General features: G+C 43.0%; 1 protein-coding gene across 2 annotated transcripts in view; it reads right to left on the bottom strand.

Annotated features, from left to right (window-relative positions):
• The window catches only part of LOC139366874 (junctophilin-1-like), a 109,129-nt gene extending 95,383 nt beyond the window's left edge, over positions 1-13,746 (bottom strand). The window contains exons 1-2 of one of the 2 annotated variants that reach the window (XM_071104573.1): positions 13,455-13,746; positions 12,743-13,244 (exon numbers count right to left, since the gene is read on the bottom strand). In XM_071104573.1, coding sequence (XP_070960674.1) covers positions 12,743-13,121 — 379 coding nt within the window. In that variant the 5' untranslated portion in view covers positions 13,122-13,244; positions 13,455-13,746. Of the gene's footprint in view, positions 1-12,742; positions 13,428-13,454 lie in introns of those variants that run through there. The other variant, XM_071104574.1, reaches the window with a different exon arrangement.
• Between the last annotated feature and the right edge of the window lie 9,110 nt (positions 13,747-22,856).

Raw genomic sequence — 22,856 nt, 5'->3', positions numbered from 1 at the left:
ACCTGGTATCATAGATATCATTACATACTGAGACATTGATTAGATGGGAAAGAAACCCACCTGGTATCATAGATATCATTACATACTGAGACATTGATTAGATGGGAAAGAAACCCACCTGGTATCATAGATATCATTACATACTGAGACATTGATTAGATGGGAAAGAAACCCACCTGGTATCATAGATATCATTACATACTGAGACATTGATAAGATGGGAAAGAAACCCACCTGGTATCATAGATATCATTACATATTGAGACATTGATTAGATGGGAAAGAAACCCACCTGGTATCATAGATATCATTACATATTGAGACATTGATTAGATGGGAAAGAAACCCACCTGGTATCATAGATATCATTACATACTGAGACATTGATTAGATGGGAAAGAAACCCACCTGGTATCATAGATATCGTTACTTACTGAGACATTGATTAGATAGGAAGGAAAACCATACATCAATATAATTCAAACGTAACAATAGGAATCTGCAGAAACATAATGTATCCCAAAAAGCACACTATCCCCTACATAGTTCCCTATTTTTAAACAGAGCTCTATGAGCGCTGGTCAAAAGAAGTGCACTAAATAGAGAATAGGGTTCCATTTGTGGCAGCAGACAATACATTACCTCAGTCTGTCAGACTTAGCAGGGCTCTGATCATATGAATAGTTCCAACAAATGGTCTGTTTAACGGCAGGTAGTCAAGTGGTTAGAGTGTAGAGGCGGCAGGTAGTCGAGTGGTTAGAGTGTAGAGGCGGCAGGTAGTCGAGTGGTTAGAGTGTAGAGGCGGCAGGTAGTCGAGTGGTTAGAGTGTAGAGGAGGCAGGTAGTCGAGTGGTTAGAGTGTAGAGGAGGCAGGTAGTCTAGTGGTTAGAGTGTAGAGGAGGCAGGTAGCCTAGTGGTTAGAGTGTAGAGTGTAGAGGTGGCAGGTAGACTAGTGGTTAGAGTGTAGAGGAGGCAGGTAGACTAGTGGTTAGAGTGTAGAGGAGGCAGGTAGACTAGTGGTTAGAGTGTAGAGGAGGTAGGTAGCCTAGTGGTTAGAGTGTAGAGGAGGCAGGTAGTCGAGTGGTTAGAGTGTAGAGGAGGCAGGTAGTCTAGTGGTTAGAGTGTAGAGGAGGCAGGTAGTCGAGTGGTTAGAGTGTAGAGGTGGCAGGTAGCCTAGTGGTTAGAGTGTAGAGGAGGCAGGTAGCCTAGTGGTTAGAGTGTAGAGGTGGCAGGTAGACTAGTGGTTAGAGTGTAGAGGTGGCAGGTAGCCTAGTGGTTAGAGTGTAGAGGAGGCAGGTAGACTAGTGGTTAGAGTGTAGAGGAGGCAGGTAGTCTAGTGGTTAGAGTGTAGAGGAGGCAGGTAGTCGAGTGGTTAGAGTGTAGAGGTGGCAGGTAGCCTAGTGGTTAGAGTGTAGAGGAGGCAGGTAGCCTGGTGGTTAGAGTGTAGAGGTGGCAGGTAGACTAGTGGTTAGAGTGTAGAGGTGGCAGGTAGCCTAGTGGTTAGAGTGTAGAGGAGGCAGGTAGACTAGTGGTTAGAGTGTAGAGGAGGCAGGTAGACTAGTGGTTAGAGTGTAGAGGAGGCAGGTAGCCTAGTGGTTAGAGTGTAGAGGAGGCAGGTAGTCTAGTGGTTAGAGTGTAGAGGAGGCAGGTAACCTAGTGGTTAGAGTGTAGAGGAGGCAGGTAACCTAGTGGTTAGAGTGTAGAGGAGGCAGGGTAGACTAGTGGTTAGAGTGTAGAGGAGGCAGGGTAGCCTATTGGTTAGAGTGTAGAGGAGGAAGGTAGCCTAGTGGTTAGAGTGTAGAGGAGGCAGGTAGCCTAGTGGTTAGAGTGTAGAGGAGGCAGGTAGACTAGTGGTTAGAGTGTAGAGGAGGTAGGTAGTCTAGTGGTTAGAGTGTAGAGGAGGCAGGTAGACTAGTGGTTAGAGTGTAGAGGAGGCAGGTAGACTAGTGGTTAGAGTGTAGAGGAGGCAGGTAACCTAGTGGTTAGAGTGTAGTGGAGGCAGGTAGACTAGTGGTTAGAGTGTAGAGGAGGCAGGTAACCTAGTGGTTAGAGTGTAGAGGAGGCAGGTAGCCTAGTGGTTAGAGTGTAGAGGAGGCAGGTAGACTAGTGGTTAGAGTGTAGAGGAGGCAGGTAGACTAGTGGTTAGAGTGTAGAGGAGGCAGGTAGCCTAGTGGTTAGAGTGTAGAGGAGGCAGGTAGCCTAGTGGTTAGAGTGTAGAGGAGGCAGGTAGCCTAGTGGTTAGAGTGTAGAGGAGGCAGGTAACCTAGTGGTTAGAGTGTAGAGGAGGCAGGTAGACTAGTGGTTAGAGTGTAGAGGAGGCAGGTAGACTAGTGGTTAGAGTGTAGAGGAGGCAGGTAACCTAGTGGTTAGAGTGTAGAGGAGGCAGGTAACCTAGTGGTTAGAGTGTAGAGGAGGCAGGTAGCCTAGTGGTTAGAGTGTAGAGGAGGCAGGTAGACTAGTGGTTAGAGTGTAGAGGAGGCAGGTAGACTAGTGGTTAGAGTGTAGAGGAGGCAGGTAGCCTAGTGGTTAGAGTGTAGAGGAGGCAGGTAGTCTAGTGGTTAGAGTGTAGAGGAGGCAGGTAACCTAGTGGTTAGAGTGTAGAGGTGGCAGGTAGACTAGTGGTTAGAGTGTAGAGGCGGCAGGTAGACTAGTGGTTAGAGTGTAGAGGAGGCAGGTAGCCTAGTGCTTAGAGTGTAGAGGAGGCGGGCAGTCTAGTGGTTAGAGTGGAGGGGCGGCAGGTAGCCTAGTGGTTAGAGTGTAGAGGAGGCAGGTAGCCTAGTGGTTAGAGTGTAGAGGAGGCAGGTAGTCTAGTGGTTAGAGTGTAGAGGAGGCAGGTAACCTAGTGCTTAGAGTGTAGAGGAGGCAGGTAGTCTAGTGGTTAGAGTGGAGGGGCGGCAGGTAGCCTAGTGGTTAGAGTGTAGAGGAGGCAGGTAGCCTAGTGGTTAGAGTGTAGAGGAGGCAGGTAGTCTAGTGGTTAGAGTGTAGAGGAGGCAGGTAACCTAGTGGTTAGAGTGTAGAGGTGGCAGGTAGACTAGTGGTTAGAGTGTAGAGGCGGCAGGTAGACTAGTGGTTAGAGTGTAGAGGAGGCAGGTAGCCTAGTGGTTAGAGTGTAGAGGAGGCAGGTAGTCTAGTGGTTAGAGTGGAGGGGCGGCAGGTAGCCTAGTGGTTAGAGTGTAGAGGAGGCAGGTAGCCTAGTGGTTAGAGTGTAGAGGAGGCAGGTAGCCTAGTGGTTAGAGTGTAGAGGAGGCAGGTAGCCTAGTGGTTAGAGTGTAGAGGAGGCAGGTAGCCTAGTGGTTAGAGTGTAGAGGAGGCAGGTAACCTAGTGGTTAGAGTGTAGAGGAGGCAGGTAGCCTAGTGGTTAGAGTGTAGAAGAGGCAGGTAGTCTAGTGGTTAGAGTGTAGAGGAGGCAGGTAGACTAGTGGTTAGAGTGTAGAGGAAGCAGGTAACCTAGTGGTTAGAGTGTAGAGGAGGCAGGTAACCTAGTGGTTAGAGTGTAGAGGAGGCAGGTAGCCTAGTGGTTAGAGTGTAGAGGAGGCAGGTAGACTAGTGGTTAGAGTGTAGAGGAGGCAGGTAGACTAGTGGTTAGAGTGTAGAGGAGGCAGGTAGCCTAGTGGTTAGAGTGTAGAGGCGGCAGGTAGTCGAGTGGTTAGAGTGTAGAGGCGGCAGGTAGTCGAGTGGTTAGAGTGTAGAGGAGGCAGGTAGCCTAGTGGTTAGAGTGTAGAGGAGGCAGGTAGACTAGTGGTTAGAGTGTAGAGGAGGCAGGTAGCCTAGTGGTTAGAGTGTAGAGGAGGCAGGTAGACTAGTGGTTAGAGTGTAGAGGTGGCAGGTAGACTAGTGGTTAGAGTGTAGAGGAGGCAGGTAGCCTAGTGGTTAGAGTGTAGAGGAGGCAGGTAGTCAAGTGGTTAGAGTGTATAGGTGGCAGGTAGACTAGTGGTTAGAGTGTAGAGGAGGCAGGTAGCCTAGTGGTTAGAGTGTAGAGGAGGCAGGTAGTCAAGTGGTTAGAGTGTAGAGGAGGCAGGTAGCCTAGTGGTTAGAGTGTAGAGGCAGCAGGTAGCCTAGTGGTTAGAATGTAGAGGCAGCAGGTAGCCTAGTGGTTAGAGTGTAGAGGCAGCAGGTAGCCTAGTGGTTAGAGTGTAGAGGCAGCAGGTAGCCTAGTGGTTAGAAGGAGGCAGTTAGCCTAGTGGTTAGAGTGTAGAGGCAGCAGGTAGCCTAGTGGTTAGAGTGTAGAGGCAGCAGGTAGCCGAGTGGTCAGAGCGTTGGGCCAGTAACTGAAACGTTACTAGATTGAATCCCCGATCTGACAAGGTAAAAAAAATATGTTGTTCTGTCCCTGACCAAAGCAGTTAACCAACTGTTCCCCAATAGGCTGTCATTGTAAATAGGAATTTGTTCTTATCTGACTTGCCTAGTTAAATAAAGTTTAAAAAAATAAGTGTACACTACCTTTTAGGGCCCTGGTCAAAAGTAGTGCACTGTGAAGGAAATAGGATGCAATTTGGACTCATGTCATTGAGTATTTAGGTAATAATGGGTGGATAGATACCCATAAACCTACAACATCAGTAGCTTGTAAAACATGAATATTTTGTATAAATCTGATGATGTTAAAAGGGATTTATAAATACATTTGATTGATTGTGCACTGAGTGTACAAAACATTAAGGACACCAATATTGAGTTGCGCACCCTTTTGCCCTCAGGACAGCCTCAATTTTGTCGGGACACGGCTTCTACTAGGTGTTGAAAGTGTTCCACAGGGATGCTGGCCCATGTTGACTCTACAAGGTGTTGAAAGTGTTCCACAGGGATGCTGGCCCATGTTGACTCTACAAGGTGTCCAAAGCGTTCCACAGGGATGCTGGCCCATGTTGACTCTACAAGGTGTTGAAAGTGTTCCACAGCGATGCTGGCCCATGTTGACTCTACAAGGTGTCTAAAGCGTTCCACAGGGATGCTGGCCCATGTTGACTCTACAAGGTGTCTAAAGCGTTCCACCGGGATGCTGGCCCATGTTGACTCTACAAGGTGTCCAAAGCGTTCCACAGGGATGCTGGCCCATGTTGACTCTACAGGGTGTCCAAAGTGTTCCACAGGGATGCTGGCCCATGTTGACTCCAATGCTTCCCACAGTTGTGTCAAGTTGGCTGGATGTCCTTTGGGTGGTGGACCATTCTTGACACAATCGGGGAACTGTTGAGCTTGAAAAACCCAGCAGAGTTGCAGTTCTTGACACCAACAAGTGCCTGGCACCTACTACCATACCCCGTTCAAAGGCACTTAAATATGTTGTCTTGCCCATTCACCCTCTGAATGGCTCACATACACAATCCATGTCTCAATTGTCTCAAGGTTTAAAAATCCTTGAAACCACCTGTCTCCTCCCCTTCATCTACACTGATTTGAAGTGGATTTAACAAGTGACATCAATAAGAGATCATATCTTTCACCTGGATTTACCTGGTCAGTCTATGTCATGGAAAGAGCAGGTGTTCTTAATGTTTTGTATACTCAGTGTATCACATAGATGTTCATCATGACTGTAAACTGAGCAGCATGGAACAGACCAGGGTGATAGATACTGATAGGACTCCAACTGACCCCCCAGACCAGGGTGGTAGATACTGCTAGGACGCCAACTGACCCTCCAGACCAGGGTGGTAGATACTGCTAGCACTTCAACTGACCCCCCAAACCAGGGTGGTAGATACTGCTAGTACTTCAACTGACCCTCCAGACCAGGGTGTTAGATACTGCTAGGACTTCAACTGACCCCCCAGACCAGGGTGATAGATACTGCTAGGACTCCAACTGACCCTCCAGACCAGGGTGGTAGAGACTGCTAGGACTTCAACTGACCCTCCAGACCAGGGTGGTAGATACTGCTAGGACTCCAACTGACCCCCCAGACCAGGGTGATAGATACTGATAGGACTCCAACTGACCCTCCAGACCAGGGTGGTAGAGACTGCTAGGACTCCAACTGACCCTCCAGACCAGGGTTGTAGAGACTGCTAGGACTTCAACTGACCCTCCAGACCAGGGTGGTAGAGACTGCTAGGACTTCAACTGACCCTCAAAACAAAAACAATGTCTCAGGCTCTGTCAGGTTGGATGGGGAGCGTCGCTGCACATCTATTTTTAGGTATCGCCAGAGAAGTTTGATCGGGTTCAAGTCCGAGCTCTGGCTGGGCCACTCAAGGACATTCAGAGAACTGTTCTGAAGTCACTCCTGTGTTGTCTTGGCTGTGTGCTTAGGGTCGTTGTCCTGTTGGAAGGTGAACCTTCACACCAGTCTGAGGTCCTGAGTGCTCTGGAGCAAGTTTTCATCAAGGATCTCTCTGTACTTTGCTCCGTTCATCTTTCCCTCGATCCTGACTAGTCTCCCAGTCCCTGCCGCTGAAAAACATTCTCACAGCATGATGCTACCACCACCATGCTTCACCGTAGGGACGGTGCCAGGTTTCCTCCAGACGTGATGCTTGGCATTCAGGCCAAAGAGTTCAATCTTGGTTTCATCAGACCAAAGAGTCTTGTTTCTCATGGTCTTTTGGCAAACACCAAGAGGGCTGTCATGTGCCTTTTACTGAGGAGTGGCATCCGTCTGGCCACTCGACCATAAAGGCCTGATTGGGAGATGGTCTAGGAGTCAAAACAAATCAAATCAAATCAGACCTAGATTTGGGTGGAGGTTTTAGCGGTTGGAATATTAGGACAATTGGAGGTTTACAAAGCTGCAGAATGTATATGTGGAGGGCTTAATAAAAATATTTATTAAAAAATTGAATTAAAAATAGTTTGAAAAATAAAAAAAGGCCTGATTGGTGGAGTGCTGCAGAGATCTCCACAGAGGATTTTATTTTATTATTAACGCACTGTTTTGGTTACTACATGGTTCCATATGTGTTATTTCTTCGTTTGATGTCTTCATCATTATTCTACAATGTAGAAAACAGTAAAAATAAAGAAAAAACTGTCATTATGCACCAATCCTGTCATTATGGGGTATTGTGATGTCATTATGGGGTATTGTGATGTCATGGTGGTGTATTGTGATGTCATTATGGGGTATTGTGATGTCATGGTGGGGGTATTGTGATGTCATTATGGGGTATTGTGATGTCATTATGGTGTATTGTGATGTCATTATGGGGTATTGTGATGTCATGGTGGTGTATTGTGATGTCATTATGGGGTATTGTGATGTCATGGTGGGGGTATTGTGATGTCATTATGGGGTATTGTGATGTCATTATGGTGTATTGTGATGTCATGGTGGGGGTATTGTGATGTCACTATGGGGTATTGTGATGTCATTATGGGGTATTGTGATGTCATTATGGTGTATTGTGATGTCATGGTGGGGGTATTGTGATGTCACTATGGGGTATTGTGATGTCATTATGGGGGTATTGTGATGTCATTATGGGGTATTGTGATGTCATTATGGGGTATTGTGATGTCATTATGGGGTATTGTGATGTCATTATGGGGTATTGTGATGTCATTATGGGTTATTGTGATGTCATTATGGGGTATTGTGATGTCATTATGGGTTATTGTGATGTCATTATGGGGTATTGTGATGTCATTATGGGGTATTGTGATGTCATTATGGGGTATTGTGATGTCATTATGGGGTATTGTGATGTCATTATGGGGTATTGTGATGTCATGGTGGTGTATTGTGATGTCATTATGGGGTATTGTGATGTCATGGTGGTGTATTGTGATGTCATTATGGGGTATTGTGATGTCATGGTGGGGGTATTGTGATGTCATTATGGGGTATTGTGATGTCATTATGGTGTATTGTGATGTCATGGTGGGGGTATTGTGATGTCACTATGGGGTATTGTGATGTCATTATGGGGTATTGTGATGTCATTATGGTGTATTGTGATGTCATGGTGGGGGTATTGTGATGTCACTATGGGGTATTGTGATGTCATTATGGGGGTATTGTGATGTCATTATGGGGTATTGTGATGTCATTATGGGGTATTGTGATGTCATTATGGGGTATTGTGATGTCATTATGGGGTATTGTGATGTCATTATGGGTTATTGTGATGTCATTATGGGGTATTGTGATGTCATTATGGGTTATTGTGATGTCATTATGGGGTATTGTGATGTCATTATGGGGTATTGTGATGTCATTATGGGGTATTGTGATGTCATTATGGGGTATTGTGATGTCATTATGGGGTATTGTGATGTCATTATGGGGTATTGTGATGTCATTATGGGGTATTGTGTGTAGTAGATTGATGAGGGCATTTTTTTGCGTCATACATTTTAGAAAAGGCTGTCAGGGTTGGAAGACTACACTATATAGGATCACAATGGCCAGATGTCCATGACTTTAGGAGTAGCCTCTGTAGTAGGAAATGTTGCTTAGTGACGTCACTGACATACGACAGTACTTGGGGGATGAGGTTTGTTTTAATAATATCAGATGGCACCAACAGGACTAATGTGACATAGTGAATGATATGCCATAGAGAACACCAGTTAACAACAGACATCAATGTCCCTTGTGGGGGCTGGCAGGGTCCATGCTATCTCCTCGTCTGATCTGGGAATACTCCTTTGTTAACATAAGTCAGATCAAATCAAATCAAATGTTATTAGTCACATGTGCTGAATACAACAGGTGTAGTAGACCTCACAGTGAAATGCTGAATACAAAAGGTGTAGTAGACCTTACAGTGAAATGCTGAATACAACAGGTGTAGTAGACCTTACAGTGAAATGCTGAATACAACAGGTGTAGTAGACCTTACAGTGAAATGCTGAATACAACAGGTGTAGTAGACCTTACAGTGAAATGCTGAATACAACAGGTGTAGTAGACCTTACAGTGAAATGCTGAATACAACAGGTGTAGTAGACCTTACAGTGAAATGCTGAAAACAACAGGTGTAGTAGACCTTACAGTGAAATGCTGAATACAACAGGTGTAGTAGACCTCACAGTGAAATGCTGAATACAACAGGTATAGTAGACCTTACAGTGAAATGCTGAATACAACAGGTGTAGTAGACCTTACAGTGAAATGCTGAATACAACAGGTGTAGTAGACCTTACAGTGAAATGCTGAATACAACAGGTGTAGAACCTTATAGTGAAATGCTGAATACAACAGGTGTAGGTAGACCTTACAGTGAAATGCTGAATACAACAGGTGTAGTAGACCTCACAGTGAAATGCTGAATACAACAGGTGTAGTAGACCTCACAGTGAAATGCTGAATACAACAGGTGTAGTAGACCTCACAGTGAAATGTTGAATACAACAGGTGTAGTAGACCTTACAGTGAAATGCTGAATACAACAGGTGTAGTAGACCTTACAGTGAAATGCTGAATAGAACAGGTGTAGTAGACCTTACAGTGAAATGCTGAATACAACAGGTGTAGTAGACCTCACAGTGAAATGCTGAATACAACAGGTGTAGTAGACCTTACAATGAAATGCTGAATACAACAGGTGTAGTAGATCTTACAGTGAAATGCTGAATACAACAGGTGTAGTAGACCTCACAGTGAAATGCTGAATACAACAGGTGTAGTAGACCTTACAGTGAAATGCTGAATACAACAGGTGTAGTAGACCTCACAGTGAAATGCTGAATACAACAGGTGTAGTAGACCTCACAGTGAAATGCTGAATACAACAGGTGTAGTAATCCTCACAGTGAAATGCTGAATACAACAGTGTAGTAGACCTTACAGTGAAATGCTGAATACAACAGGTGTAGTAGACCTTACAGTGAAATGCTGAATACAACAGGTGTAGTAGACCTTACAGTGAAATGATGAATACAACAGGTGTAGTAGACCTTACAGTGAAATGTTGAATACAACAGGTGTAGTAGACCTTACAGTGAAATGCTGAATACAACAGGTGTAGTAGACCTTACAGTGAAATGCTGAATACAACAGGTGTAGTAGACCTTACAGTGACATGCTGAATACAACAGGTGTAGTAGACCTTACAGTGAAATGCTGAATACAACAGGTGTAGTGGACCTTACAGTGAAATGTTGAATACAACAGGTGTAGTAGACCTTACAGTGAAATGTTGAATACAACAGGTGTAGTAGACCTTACAGTGAAATACTGAATACAACAGGTGTTGTAGACCTTACAGTGACATGCTGAATACAACAGGTGTAGTAGACCTTACAGTGAAATGCTGAATACAACAGGTGTAGTAGACCTTACAGTGAAATGTTGAATACAACAGGTGTAGTAGACCTTACAGTGAAATGCTGAATACAACAGGTGTAGTAGACCTTACAGTGAAATGCTGAATACAACAGGTGTAGTAGACCTGACAGTGAAATGCTGAATACAACAGGTGTAGTAGACCTTACAGTGAAATGCTGAATACAGCAGGTGTAGTAGACCTCACAGTGAAATGCTGAATACAACAGGTGTAGTAGACCTGACAGTGAAATGATGAATACAACAGGTGTAGTAGACCTTACAGTGAAATGCTGAATACAACAGGTGTAGTAGACCTTACAGTGAAATGCTGAATACAACAGGTGTAGTAGACCTCACAGTGAAATGCTGAATACAACAGGTGTAGTAGACCTCACAGTGAAATGCTGAATACAACAGGTGTAGTAATCCTCACAGTGAAATGCTGAATACAACAGGTGTAGTAGACCTTACAGTGAAATGCTGAATACAACAGGTGTAGTAGACCTTACAGTGAAATGCTGAATACAACAGGTGTAGTAGACCTTACAGTGAAATGCTGAATACAACAGGTGTAGTAGACCTTACAGTGAAATGTTGAATACAACAGGTGTAGTAGACCTTACAGTGAAATGCTGAATACAGCAGGTGTAGTAGACCTCACAGTGAAATGCTGAATACAACAGGTGTAGTAGACCTGACAGTGAAATGATGAATACAACAGGTGTAGTAGACCTTACAGTGAAATGCTGAATACAACAGGTGTAGTAGACCATACAGTGAAATGCTGAATACAACAGGTGTAGTAGACCTCACAGTGAAATGCTGAATACAACAGGTGTAGTAGACCTCACAGTGAAATGCTGAATACAACAGGTGTAGTAATCCTCACAGTGAAATGCTGAATACAACAGGTGTAGTAGACCTTACAGTGAAATGCTGAATACAACAGGTGTAGTAGACCTTACAGTGAAATGCTGAATACAACAGGTGTAGTAGACCTTACAGTGAAATGATGAATACAACAGGTGTAGTAGACCTTACAGTGAAATGCTGAATACAACAGGTGTAGTAGACCTCACAGTGAAATGCTGAATACAACAGGTGTAGTAGACCTTACAGTGAAATGTTGAATACAACAGGTGTAGTAGACCTTACAGTGAAATGCTGAATACAACAGGTGTAGTAGACCTTACAGTGAAATGTTGAATACAACAGGTGTAGTAGACCTTACAGTGAAATGCTGAATACAACAGGTGTAGTAGACCTTACAGTGAAATGCTGAATACAACAGGTGTAGTAGACCTCACAGTGAAATGCTTACATTTACAAGCCCTTAACAAAGCAGTTTTAAGAAAAATAAGTGTTAAGTAATAAAAAATAAAAAAATATATAATAAAATAAAAATGAAAGAACAGCAGTAACATAATAGTTAGTAGTGAGGTTATATACAGAGGACCCCTGTAGACCGATGTGTCTGTCTGTCAACCTGCTCTGGTTTCACTTTCAGCACCCATCCAGGGTGTCAACACTGCTGACTGTGTAGGTTAGGAGAATGAAGGGCTTACATAGAGGGCCGTGCGTATATAGGACACATCTTTATGGGGTCTCAGTACTGGCTGTTTACTGACAGAAAGGAATAGGCTTCAATATGAAAAACATATTTTATTAAGTCTTATTTTAGTTTGGTTTCAATCTTAGAATGGGCCACGGATAGACCAATAGGCTAGGTGATAGTCTAGCTATAATAACCTAGATGGCAGTATCTATGCTAGCCAGAGGGTTGCTCTGCACGCACTTTGACCTGATTTGACCCAATCCAAACACCACACACACACACACACACACACACTTGCTCTATCTCTCTACCCTCCATCACCCCCGAGTACACTGTTACTGTCACATGTGTAGTATAAATCAATGGCTGAAAACGCGAGTTGTTGGTCACGGAATAACACAGGCAACTCATAGTCTAGTACTGAGAGAGAGAGAGAGAGAGAGAGAGAGAGAGAGAGAGAGAGAGAGAGAGAGAGAGAGAGAGAGAGAGAGAGAGAGAGACACAGAGGGAGAGAGAGAGAGAGAGAGAGAGAGAGAGAGAGAGAGAGAGAGAGAGAGAGAACCCACGCAGCGTTCTAAATGATGAACTGATGCTTAGATAAGTAACACATCGAATATGTATTTCATCAATCAAAATGATCGAGTGGAAGCTACTTATTGTGGACTTAAATAAAATATTTTACGGCGCATCGGTGACAAACGTGTTTCAGTCAAAAGCCCGCCCCCCCCCAAAAAAAATCTGTATAAATGTGAAAAGTTACAATCCGGTATTAACGCTATTAATAACGCAATAATAAACAAACGCTATAGACAGTCACATCTCCGTTCTGTCTTTTCATGAACCTTTTTCGCACGTCAAAAACCACAACACATCACGACAGATCCCACTGGTTCACGGTTTAAAGAGACACACACAATATGGAAAAAAAAAAAACTACATGTCAATCCGGTATAACAGTATAATGGTATATCTTACCACCGTCGCCATAGGTCTCAATCCCATACCCGTCCTGTAGGCCATTACTCCACGTCCCATCGTACCGGGCAGGTGTGCTGTGACTTTGTCGGAGTCCATAGCGACCCTTGAATCCGTGGCTCCACTCACCGCGGTAAGTCCACTTCCCTTTGGTTTCGACCCCAAGCCCATGCCGTTTCCCCTGGGACCAGTAGCCGTGGTACGTATTCCCGCTGGGCCAGGTGTACACCCCCACTATCTCAAAGCCGTGCGACCAGGAGCCGGCGTATTCGCCCTGGCCCTTTGGCCCGGTACAGATGCCATGTCCGTGGGCTTTACCGTCCTCCCACCCTCCGCAGTATGTTCCTCCATCGTCGAAGTCAAACCTTCCGCCCGTCATTCAGAACAGCCGAGAAATGAAGCAGAAACTACGGCTGCAGAATGATTCAATGGTGTCGTGTTATTATCCCCCCAGAAGGGATCCAGCAGGGAGCGGAGAGGTGGAGAAAACGAGAGGATGACTCTGTTTGCACAAGAAGTAAAAATAAACAAAAAAAACAGTGATGATGGTGGTGGGAATCATGGGTAGTGTGTTCCAAGAGGCTGATATGTAAAGAAAAAAGAATGTGTGATGTGGTTAGTGTGTGTGTGTGTGTTGTGTGTGTGTGTGTGTGTGTTGCGTGTGTGTGTGTGTGTGTGTGTGTGTATGAATGGGGAGGGAAGCGTAATTTACCGGAGGCGCACGCTGTATCCTCCGCTGTGTGATAGCTCCGTCCCCCCTCTCACCCACTGATCACAGAGGGAGAGAGAGAGAGAAGCATCGAGTCGCTGAACAAGAAAGACACAGCCAATTTCTACGTCACGCCAGTAGAACCTCCCACCACCCCCTCTCAGCTAATTATGAGGGTGGATGCACTCGAGCCATCTGAATTATGTGCCGCTGTTCAACCACTAAATCATAGTTCAAATAGCGGACCAACCCGTCAGATAGGCACTGCCTCTTTGCTGCGACGCAACCTGCTGCTGTCGCCGACCGCCACCGGTGGTGCCAGGACTTTTTAAAAACGCGCGCCTCCTTCCTCGCACAGGTGTGTTCTCTGTACGGAATGGCTATTTTGGAGGTGTGCGTGAACACGGGGATCAAATATAAATGCCCGATGTAGTCACGGTGAGATCGCTGAAGCTTTGACATGTTGTAAATGAAGAACAACAACGACATTAATATGACATATCGTTGTCGTATTTAATGCTACTGTTTACTTTTTTTGTGTGTGTGTAAAAGGTGTATTTAAGTTATGCTATTACATTCCTCAACCTAGAATTTAAGAGCAGCCTCCAGGGTAACTTCTGCCATTTGAAATGTAACGAGGTCAATCGCGAAAGTTAAACTCCATAATTCTACACAACGTAATTAATCAATCAGTTTGGACATGATGAAAATATATTGACTTCAATGGAATGGAAACTATTAATTTGTCATTACAGTAACTGACAATATCACAAATCAAAGAGCTCGACAGATTGGACAAAGGTGAATGGATGGGATAACAGCGACCTCTGCTGGTGGCTGGAAGCAATGCGTGACACACTTGTTACAGACCGGCGTTTATACGCATAGGACTTCTGTATGGGGTGGACTCGACAACCTATCTCAAGCGACGATTTTTTTTTTAAATTACACATCATTCTTGCTATTTTATTACACGCGTAGCAAAAAACTAAACCAATAGCCTACGTTGCATAGCCTAGAGTAGAGCCAAATAGGGCTTCAACCACATAGGCTTACATAATAGGCTATATAGTCCTACATAGCCTACACGAAGTTGTAATCGTTTGAGAGGAACGATGTTCATTCATAGGCAGCTCTGGATAAGAGAGTCAGCTAACTGCAAAAAAAAGAAGTGAAATGTAAATCTCTTATTCATTCAGCATCAATGATGAATCTCAGAGGGGTGTGATGCCGTCCGATAAGGCAGCTGAGTGGAGGGCTGGACTAACCGTCCCGAAACGCAACGCAGCGACAGATCTGCTAAAATGGCGTCAGAAAATAGCGCTGAGTCTCAGCATGAGAAATAAATCCTCATCAACAAGGGTTATGTTCAGGAGGTACAGCAAGAGAGCCGAGTTGTCACAGAAAGCACCAAGCACCACACCATCCAAACTGACATTGTATGATTGGACACAGTCCTTCAATTATCAGAATGTGAGTGTCTCTGCACCATGCGGTTTCAGAACCTCCGCCACGGAGAGCTCCTCAAGGGTAGCCTATCAGGCAGCGGGTTGCGAAACTGTGCTAAGTTTATCAACATGCTAATCAAAAAAAATAACACTGATTTATAGATTTACCATTTTCTTCATGAACCTTTTATGCACGAAATAATGCTTGCAAGAACTAGAAATCAATCAATAATTGTTTACATTTTGCTGGTTTAGATTGTCAGTAAGACAAACGAGCTGATGGTTGGACTACAGGAAACAGATGGCTGAGCCACGCTCCCATTAACATAGGGAGAAAGTGGAAACCTTGAAGTTCCTTGGTGTCCACCACAGGAGGTTGGTGGCATCTTAATTGGGGAGGACGGGCTCAGTGGTAATGGCTGGAGCGGAATCAGAGGAATGGTTTCAAATGCATCAAACTCGTGATTTCCATGGTTTCCGTGTGTTCTATGCCCTTCCAGTACATCACTGGGGCCAAGCTCCCTACCATCCAGGAGCCCTATACCAGGCGGTGTCAGAGGAAGGCCCCCAGAAATTGTAATAGACTCCAGCCACCCAAGTCATAGACTATTCTCTCTGCTACCAAATGGCAAGCAGTACTGATGCACCAAGTCTCAATCCAACAGGAACCTGAACAGCTTCTACCCCCCCCCCAAGCCATAAGACTGACAAATAGATATTTAAATAGATAGTTAAATAGATAGTTAAACAGTTAGTTAAATAGATAGTTAAATATATAGTTAAATAGTTAGTTAAATAGATAGTTAAATAGATAGTTAAATAGTTAGTTAAAAAGATAGTTAAATAGATAGTTAAATAGTTAGGTAAATAGTTAGTTAAATAGATAGTTAAATAGTTAGTTAAATAGTTAGTTAAAAAGATAGTTAAATAGATCGTTAAATAGTTAGGTAAATAGTTAGTTAAATAGATAGTTAAATAGTTAGTTAAATAGTTAGTTAAAAAGATAGTTAAATAGATAGTTAAATAGTTAGGTAAATAGTTAGTTAAATAGATAGTTAAATAGTTAGTTAAATAGTTAGTTAAATAGATAGTTAAATAGTTAGGTAAATAGTTAGTTAAATAGATAGTTAAATAGTTAGTTAAATAGATAGTTAAATAGTTAGGTAAATAGTTAGTTAAATAGTTAGTTAAATATATAGTTAAATAGTTAGTTAAATAGATAGTTAAATAGTTAGTTAAATAGATAGTTAAATAGATAGTTAAATAGTTAGGTAAATAGTTAGTTAAATAGATAGTTAAATAGATAGTTAAATAGATAGTTAAATAGTTAGTTAAATAGTTAGGTAAATAGTTAGGTAAATAGTTAGTTAAATAGATAGTTAAATAGTTAGGTAAATAGTTAGTTAAATAGATAGTTAAATAGATAGTTAAATAGTTAGTTAAATAGTTAGGTAAATAGTTAACCAAATAGCTACCAGTACTACCTGCATTGACCCTTTCTGCACTGTATATTTTGACTCATCCCATGTGTTACTGTTTATTACCTATGCTGTTGCCGAGTCACTTTATTCCTACCTAACAGTGTGTGTACTGTACATATCTACCTTAATTACCCCATACCTCTACACATGGACTCAGTACTGGTACACTGTGTATATAGCCTAGTTATCATTACTCAGTACTGGTACCCTGTGTATATAGTCTCGTTATCATTACTCAGTACTAGTACATATAATGGTTCCATGAACCCTGTTATTCCATATATTGGGGGTTCTATGAACCCTGTTATTCCATATAATGAGGGTTCTATGAACCCTGTAATTCCATATGTCGGGGGTTCTATGAACCCTGTTATTCCATATATTGGGGGTTCTATGAACACTGTCATTCCATATATTGGGGGTTCTATGAACCCTGTTATTCCATATAATGGGGGTTCTATGAACCCTGTTATTCCATATATTGGGGGTTCTATGAACCCTGTTATTCCATATAATGGGGGTTCTATGAACCCTGTTATTCCATATATTGGGGTTCCTGTGAACCCTGTTATTCCATATATTGGGGGTTCTATGAACCCTGTTATTCCATATATCGGGGGTTCTATGAACCCTGTTATTCCATATAATGGGGTTCCTGTGAATCCTGCTATTCCATATAATGGGGGTTCCTGTGAACCCTGTTATTCCATATATTGGTGGTTCTATGAACCCTGTTATTCCATATAATGGGGTTCCTGTGAATCCTGCTATTCCATATAATGGGGGTTCCTGTGAACCCTGTTATTCCATATTTTTGGGGGTTCTATGAACCCTGTTATTCCATATAATGGGGGTTCTATGAACCCTGTTATTCCATATATTGGGGTTCCTGTGAACCCTGGTATTCCATATTTTGGGGGTTCTACGAACCCTAGTTATTCCATATATTGGGGGTTCTATGAACCCTGTTATTACATGTATTGGGGGTTCTATGAACCCTGCTATTCCCTATAATGGGGTTCCTATGAACCCTGTTATTACATGTTGTGGGGGTTCTATGAACCCTGTTATTCCATATAATGGGGGTTCTATGAACCCTGTTATTCCATATAATGGGGTTCCTGTGAATCCTGCTATTCCATATAATGGGGGTTCCTGTGAACCCTGTTATTCCATATATTGGTGGTTCTATGAACCCTGTTATTCCATATATTGGGGTTCCTGTGAACCCTGTTATTCCATATATTGGGGGTTCTATGAACCCTGTTATAGCATATTTTGGGGGTTCTATGAACCCTGTTATTCCATATAATGGGGGTTCTATGAACCCTGTTATTCCATATATTGGGGTTCCTGTGAACCCTGTTATTCCATATATTGGGGGTTCTACAAACCCTAGTTATTCCATATATTGGGGGTTCTATGAACCCTGTTATTACATGTATTGGGGGTTCTATGAACCCTGTTATTCCATATAATGGGGGTTCCTGTGAATCCTGTTATTCCATATATTGGTGGTTCTATGAACCCTGTTATTCCATATAATGGGGTTCCTGTGAATCCTGTTATTCCATATATTGGAGGTTCTATGAACCCTGTTATTACATGTATTGGGGGTTCTATGAACCCTGATATTCCATATAATGGGGGTTCAAAGAACCCTGTTATTCCACATATTGGGGTTCCTGTGAATCCTGTTATTCCATATATTGGTGGTTCTATGAACCCTGTTATTCCATATAATGGGGTTCCTGTGAATCCTGTTATTCCATATAATGGGGGTTCAAAGAACCCTGTTATTCCACATATTGGGGTTCCTGTGAATCCTGTTATTCCATATATTGGTGGTTCTATGAACCCTGTTATTCCATATAATGGGGTTCCTGTGAATCCTGTTATTCCATATATTGGTGGTTCTATGAACCCTGTTATTCCATATAATGGGGTTCCTGTGAATCGTGTTATTCCATAGAATGGGGGTTCCTGTGAATCCTGTTATTCTACAGTGCCTTGCGAAAGTATTTGGCCCCCTTGAACTTTGCGACCTTTTGCCACATTTCAGGCTTCAAACATGAAGATATAAAACTGTATTTTTTTGTGATGAATCAACAACAAGTGGGACACAATCATGAAGTGGAACGACATTTATTGGATATTTCAAACTTTTTTAACAAATCAAAAACTGAAAAATTGGGCGTGCAAAATTATTCAGCCCCCTTAAGTTAATACTTTGTAGCGCCACCTTTTGCTGCGATTACAGCTGTAAGTCGCTTGGGGTATGTCTCTATCAGTTTTGCACATCGAGAGACTGACATTTTTTCCCATTCCTCCTTGCAAAACAGCTCGAGCTCAGTGAGGTTGGATGGAGAGCATTTGTGAACAGCAGTTTTCAGTTCTTTCCAAAGATTCTCGATTGGATTCAGGTCTGGACTTTGACTTGGCCATTCTAACACCTGGATATGTTTATTTTTGAACCATTCCATTGTAGATTTTGCTTTATGTTTTGGATCATTGTCTTGTTGGAAGACAAATCTCCGTCCCAGTCTCAGGTCTTTTGCAGACTCCATCAGGTTTTCTTCCAGAATGGTCCTGTATTTGGCTCCATCCATCTTCCCATCAATATTAACCATCTTCCCTGTCCCTGCTGAAGAAAAGCAGGCCCAAACCATGATTCTGCCACCACCATGTTTGACAGTGGGGATGATGTGTTCAGGGTGATGAGCTGTGTTGCTTTTACGCCAAACATAACGTTTTGCATTGTTGCCAAAAAGTTCAATTTTGGTTTCATCTGACCAGAGCACCTTCTTCCACATGTTTGGTGTGTCTCCCAGGTGGCTTGTGGCAAACTTTAAACAACACTTTTTATGGATATCTTTAAGAAATGGCTTTCTTCTTGCCACTCTTCCATAAAGGCCAGATTTGTGCAATATACGACTGATTGTTGTCCTATGGACAGAGTCTCCCACCTCAGCTGTAGATCTCTGCAGTTCATCCAGAGTGATCATGGGCCTCTTGGCTGCATCTCTGATCAGTCTTCTCCTTGTATGAGCTGAAAGTTTAGAGGGACGGCCAGGTCTTGGTAGATTTGCAGTGGTCTGATACTCCTTCCATTTCAATATTATCGCTTGCACAGTGCTCCTTGGGATGTTTAAAGCTTGGGAAATCTTTTTGTATCCAAATCCGGCTTTAAACTTCTTCACAACAGTATCTCGGACCTGCCTGGTGTGTTCCTTGTTCTTCATGATGCTCTCTGCGCTTTTGACGGACCTCTGAGACTATCACAGTGCAGGTGCATTTATACGGAGACTTGATTACACACAGGTGTATTGTATTTATCATCATTAGTCATTTAGGTCAACATTGGATCATTCAGAGATCCTCACTGAACTTCTGGAGAGAGTTTGCTGCACTGAAAGTAAAGGGGCTGAATAATTTTGCACGCCCAATTTTTCAGTTTTTGATTTGTTAAAAAAGTTTGAAATATCCAATAAATGTCGTTCCACTTCATGATTGTGTCCCACTTGTTGTTGATTCTTCACAAAAAAATACAGTTTTATATCTTTATGTTTGAAGCCTGAAAAGGCCGAAAACTTTCACAAGGCACTGTATATATTGGTGGTTCTATGAACCCTGTTATTCCATATAATGGGGTTCCTGTGAATCCTGTTATTCCATATAATGGGGGTTCCTGTGAACCCTGTTATTCCATATATTGGGGTTCCTGTGAACCCTGTTATTCCATATATTGGGGGTTCTATGAACCCTGTTATTCCATATAATGGTAATCCTATGAACTCTTGGCAGAAACTTATATAACATATATTTCATCTTGTTGCAGGGGGGTCAGTCGTCTTGCCTCGACCACCGCCTTTGTCCAATTTGTCATTTCTGGGCCTCTTCCCAGATCCGTTTCCCATAACCTAATCAGAGCACTTGAATTTCTTGTGTTAAGCAGCAAAACATGAAGAAATAATTTGTTTAGGTCTTTCAGCTTTCAACAGGGAGATTGTCCACTGGGGTTCTTATTGGGTTCTGTGGGGGAGCACCATCTTGGATTCTATAAAATGTCTTACTTGCAGATACTATCACGACTCATGATGTCTTACTTGCAGATACTATCACGACTCATGATGTCTTACTTGCAGATACTATCACGACTCATGATGTCTTCTTTGCAGATACTATCACGACTCATGATATGACCCAGACACGGGATGTGGATGGTTCAGTTGTCAGATAATTTCTGATAACATAGGGTGCAGGCAAAGGGAAGGTCGAGGACAAGCAGAGGTTTGTAACCAGGTCAGAGTCCGACAGGTACAGAACGGCAGGCAGGCTCAGGGTCAGGGCAGGAAGAAGTTCATAAACCAGGTCAGAATCAGGCAGATACAGAACGGCAAATTAAATACTTTCAAATGAATAGTAGTTATCTTGAAATCACTCATAGAGGGTTGCTGTTGTTACAGGATTTGCGCATTCAGAACCATCTAAGAGTATTTCACATATTTGGACGACGGTTTTAATGACCTCAAATATAAAGAAAAATATAAACAAACCATATACATCCAACATGACATAATAAAAATGTGAATCAAATGTTTTAATTTCACCTTTATTTAACTAGGGCAAGTCAGTTCAGGACAAATTCTTATTTTCAATGACGGCCTAGGAACAGTAGGTTAACTGCCTTGTTCAGGGGCAGAATGACAGATTTGTTAGCTCTGGGATTTGAACTTGCAACCTTTCGGTTACTAGTCCAACGCTCTAACCACTAGGCTACCCTGCCGCCCTGTGGTCCTGAAGGAGGTTAAGCCACGGGGAGGTGTAGTCATGAAAATGCCTCAGTGCATTCAACGGTTTCGGGATGAATAAGGGTTTTTATTTTCAAGACCCCCCCCCGCAACCTCCCAATCTTCCTCATTCTACACTTCAATTACGTTCACTTGGTATGAAACCCTGCTTAAAGTGAGCAATTGAAAAAAATCATAAAAATATAACAAGTGACGCGATATTGACCACATCTGGAAATAAATATAACGTGTCCATGGTCTCCTATGAGTATTTTCCGTTGGGTTCATTAGTCTGTTTGTCCGTTGTGTTCATTCATGTTTAGATTTTATCATTAGCTACCCTGAAACCATCTACCTTCCTAGAGGCATTTTACCAAATGGTTCTGGAACAGGCGAAGGCAGAGCTACTGAGGAGACAGCAGGTAGTTATAACACTGGAGAAGGTTCTGGAACAGGTGAAGGCAGAGCTACAGAGGAGACAGCAGGTAGGTATAACACTGGAGAAGGTTCTGGAACAGGTGAAGGCAGAGCTACAGGGGAGAACAGAGGAGACAGCAGGTAGGTATAACACTGGAGAAGGTTCTGGAACAGGCGAAGGCAGAGCTACAGGGGAGACAGCAGGTAGGTATAACACTGGAGAAGGTTCTGGAACAGGTGAAGGCAGAGCTACGGAAGAGACAGCAGGTAGGTATAACACTGGAGAAGGTTCTGGACCAGGTGAAGGCAGAGCTACAGAGGAGACAGCAGGTAGGTATAACACTGGAGAAGGTTCTGGAACAGGTGAAGGCAGAGCTACAGAGGAGAACAGAGGAGACAGCAGGTAGGAATAACACTGGAGAAGGTTCTGGAACAGGTGAAGGCAGAGCTACAGAGGAGACAGCAGGTAGGTATAACACTGGAGAAGGTTCTGGACCAGGTGAAGGCAGAGCTACAGAGGAGACAGCAGGTAGGTATAACACTGGAGAAGGTTCTGGAACAGGTGAAGGCAGAGCTACAGAGGAGACAGCAGGTAGGTATAACACTGGAGAAGGTTCTGGACCAGGCGAAGGCAGAGCTACTGAGGAGAACAGAGGAGACAGCAGGTAGGTATAACACTGGAGAAGGTTCTGGAACAGGTGAAAGCAGAGCTACTGAGGAGGTATCACTGTGGAGGTAAACAGACAGAAACATGGATACTAGTACCTGTAATATACCTACATTCTTAGAAATATTTATATTTTTTATTTAACCTTTATATAACCAGGTAGGTTAGTTGAGAACACCTTTATTTAACCAGGTAGTTGAGAACACCTTTATTTAACCAGGTAGGCTAGTTGAGAACACCTTTATTTAACCAGGTAGGCTAGTTGAGAACACCTTTATTTAACCAGGTAGGCTAGTTGAGAACACCTTTATTTAACCAGGTAGGCTAGTTGAGAACACCTTTATTTAACCAGGTAGGCTAGTTGAGAACACCTTTATTTAACCAGGTAGGCCAGTTGAGAACATCTTTATTTAACCAGGTAGGCTAGTTGAGAACACCTTTATTTAACCTGGTAGGCTAGTTGAGAACAGGTTCTCATTTGCAACTGCGACCTGGCCAAGATAAAGCTTTATAACAACGCAGAGTTGCACATGGAATAAACAAACATACAGTCAATAATACAATAGAATGTTTTACAGAGGGTTCAACATGGAACCCCAAAG

Source organism: Oncorhynchus clarkii, chromosome 15 (genome assembly GCF_045791955.1).
Source record: "Oncorhynchus clarkii lewisi isolate Uvic-CL-2024 chromosome 15, UVic_Ocla_1.0, whole genome shotgun sequence".
In the NCBI taxonomy this organism is placed as follows: Eukaryota; Metazoa; Chordata; class Actinopteri; order Salmoniformes; family Salmonidae; genus Oncorhynchus; species Oncorhynchus clarkii.
This window is presented reverse-complemented; position numbering and strand designations above follow the sequence as displayed.